Genomic DNA, 1,227 nt, shown 5'->3' with positions numbered 1-1,227 from the left:
TCCCGCTTCCAGGCGCGCGCTGCTGCGGGAGAGCCGCATGCGCGCAACCGCCGGCCGCTCGCAGGGGCACCGGCGCGCGCCCGCACCGGCAACCTGCGGGCCGTTAACGGAGGGAGCGGGAGCGGCACCGGCCGGGCGGGCACGGGGCGGGCACGGGGCGGGCATCGAGTGCCGCTCGCCCTCCCCGACCCCCCCCGCGCCGACAGAGCGGTGCGGTACCCCCGCCGGGCCGCCGCCCCGCCCCCCCTCCTGCCAATCACCGCAGCCCCGCCCCCGGGACCCGAGGTGCGGGGTTTGAAAGCGGGCCGGTCCACGCGGCACGCAGACGGGGGGGAGGAGGACGGGACAGGCAGCGGCGTGTTCGGCGGTTGCGGGGCGGCCTCGCCCGACCGGCGGGAGCCGCCCCCGCGCTGTTGGCCGAGCCCTCCCCGCGAGGGGCGCCGGCCCCAAGACCGGCCGGCGAGCGGTTGGTCCGGCGGGCCGCCCTCCCCGCTCTCCCCCCGGCCGGCGCAGTGGGAGGCGCCCGGGCGCGCGCGTCACCCATTGTTTACAAACCAACGCCAGCGGGCCGAGCTCCAGCCGTGACCGCAGCGCCGGAGCCGCGTGTGCTCGCGCGCGCGCGGGGCGGCGGGCGGGCGGCGGCCCCGGTCCCGCTGCGGCGGCTGCGGCACGGCAGGGACCCGGCAGAGATGCCGTGCCGCCCGGGCGAGCGCTTCCTGCTGCTGGAGCGCCCGGTCGCCGTGGGACAGGCGGGCTCCAAGGAGGTGGACGCGCTGGTGGCTAAGCTGGGCGAGGTGCTGCAGCTGAGCGCCCAGCGGGCGCCGCCGCCGCCCCGCGCCCCGAAGCACCTGGGGCCGGGCAGTGCCCGCGACCGCGCCGCCCCCTACTCGCCGCGGTGCTGCAGCGGCGGCGGGGCCGGGCTGCTGGCGCCGCGTGGTCCGGCCCCGCCGCAAGCCCACCCGCAGCACGCCGAGACCCCGCGGCCGGACCGGAGCGGCCACCAGCGGGTGACCAAGCAGCTGTGCGGCCGCGGCTGGCTGCGGAGCGCCGCTCGACGGAGGAAGCAGCCGCCGCCGGGGCCGGGCGACGGTCCGGCGGAGGAGGAGGACCCCCACCGGCTCCTGCAGCAGCTCATCCTCTCCGGCAACCTCATCAAAGAAGCCGTCCGGCGGCTGCAGCTGGCGGCGGCGGCGGCAGCGGCAGCGGCGTCCGCGGCCTCCAGCGGCA

The 1,227-nt window shown here is 80.3% G+C and overlaps 1 protein-coding gene across 1 annotated transcript in view; it reads left to right on the top strand.

Moving 5' to 3' along the window:
• Positions 1-37: 37 nt before the first annotated feature.
• Positions 38-1,227, top strand: part of LOC113954593 (basic proline-rich protein-like) — a 4,240-nt gene continuing 3,050 nt past the window's right edge. The window contains exons 1-2 of the mRNA XM_027659124.1: positions 38-43; positions 117-1,224. Of these exons, the coding sequence (XP_027514925.1) occupies positions 38-43; positions 117-1,224 (1,114 nt within the window). The remainder of the gene's footprint in view (positions 44-116; positions 1,225-1,227) is intronic.

The sequence above is a fragment of the Corapipo altera genome, unplaced genomic scaffold (assembly GCF_003945725.1).
Source record: "Corapipo altera isolate COAL_440 unplaced genomic scaffold, ASM394572v1 52, whole genome shotgun sequence".
In the NCBI taxonomy this organism is placed as follows: Eukaryota; Metazoa; Chordata; class Aves; order Passeriformes; family Pipridae; genus Corapipo; species Corapipo altera.
The sequence above is the reverse complement of the archived record's forward strand: the minus strand, read 5'-3'. Positions and strand labels throughout refer to the sequence as shown.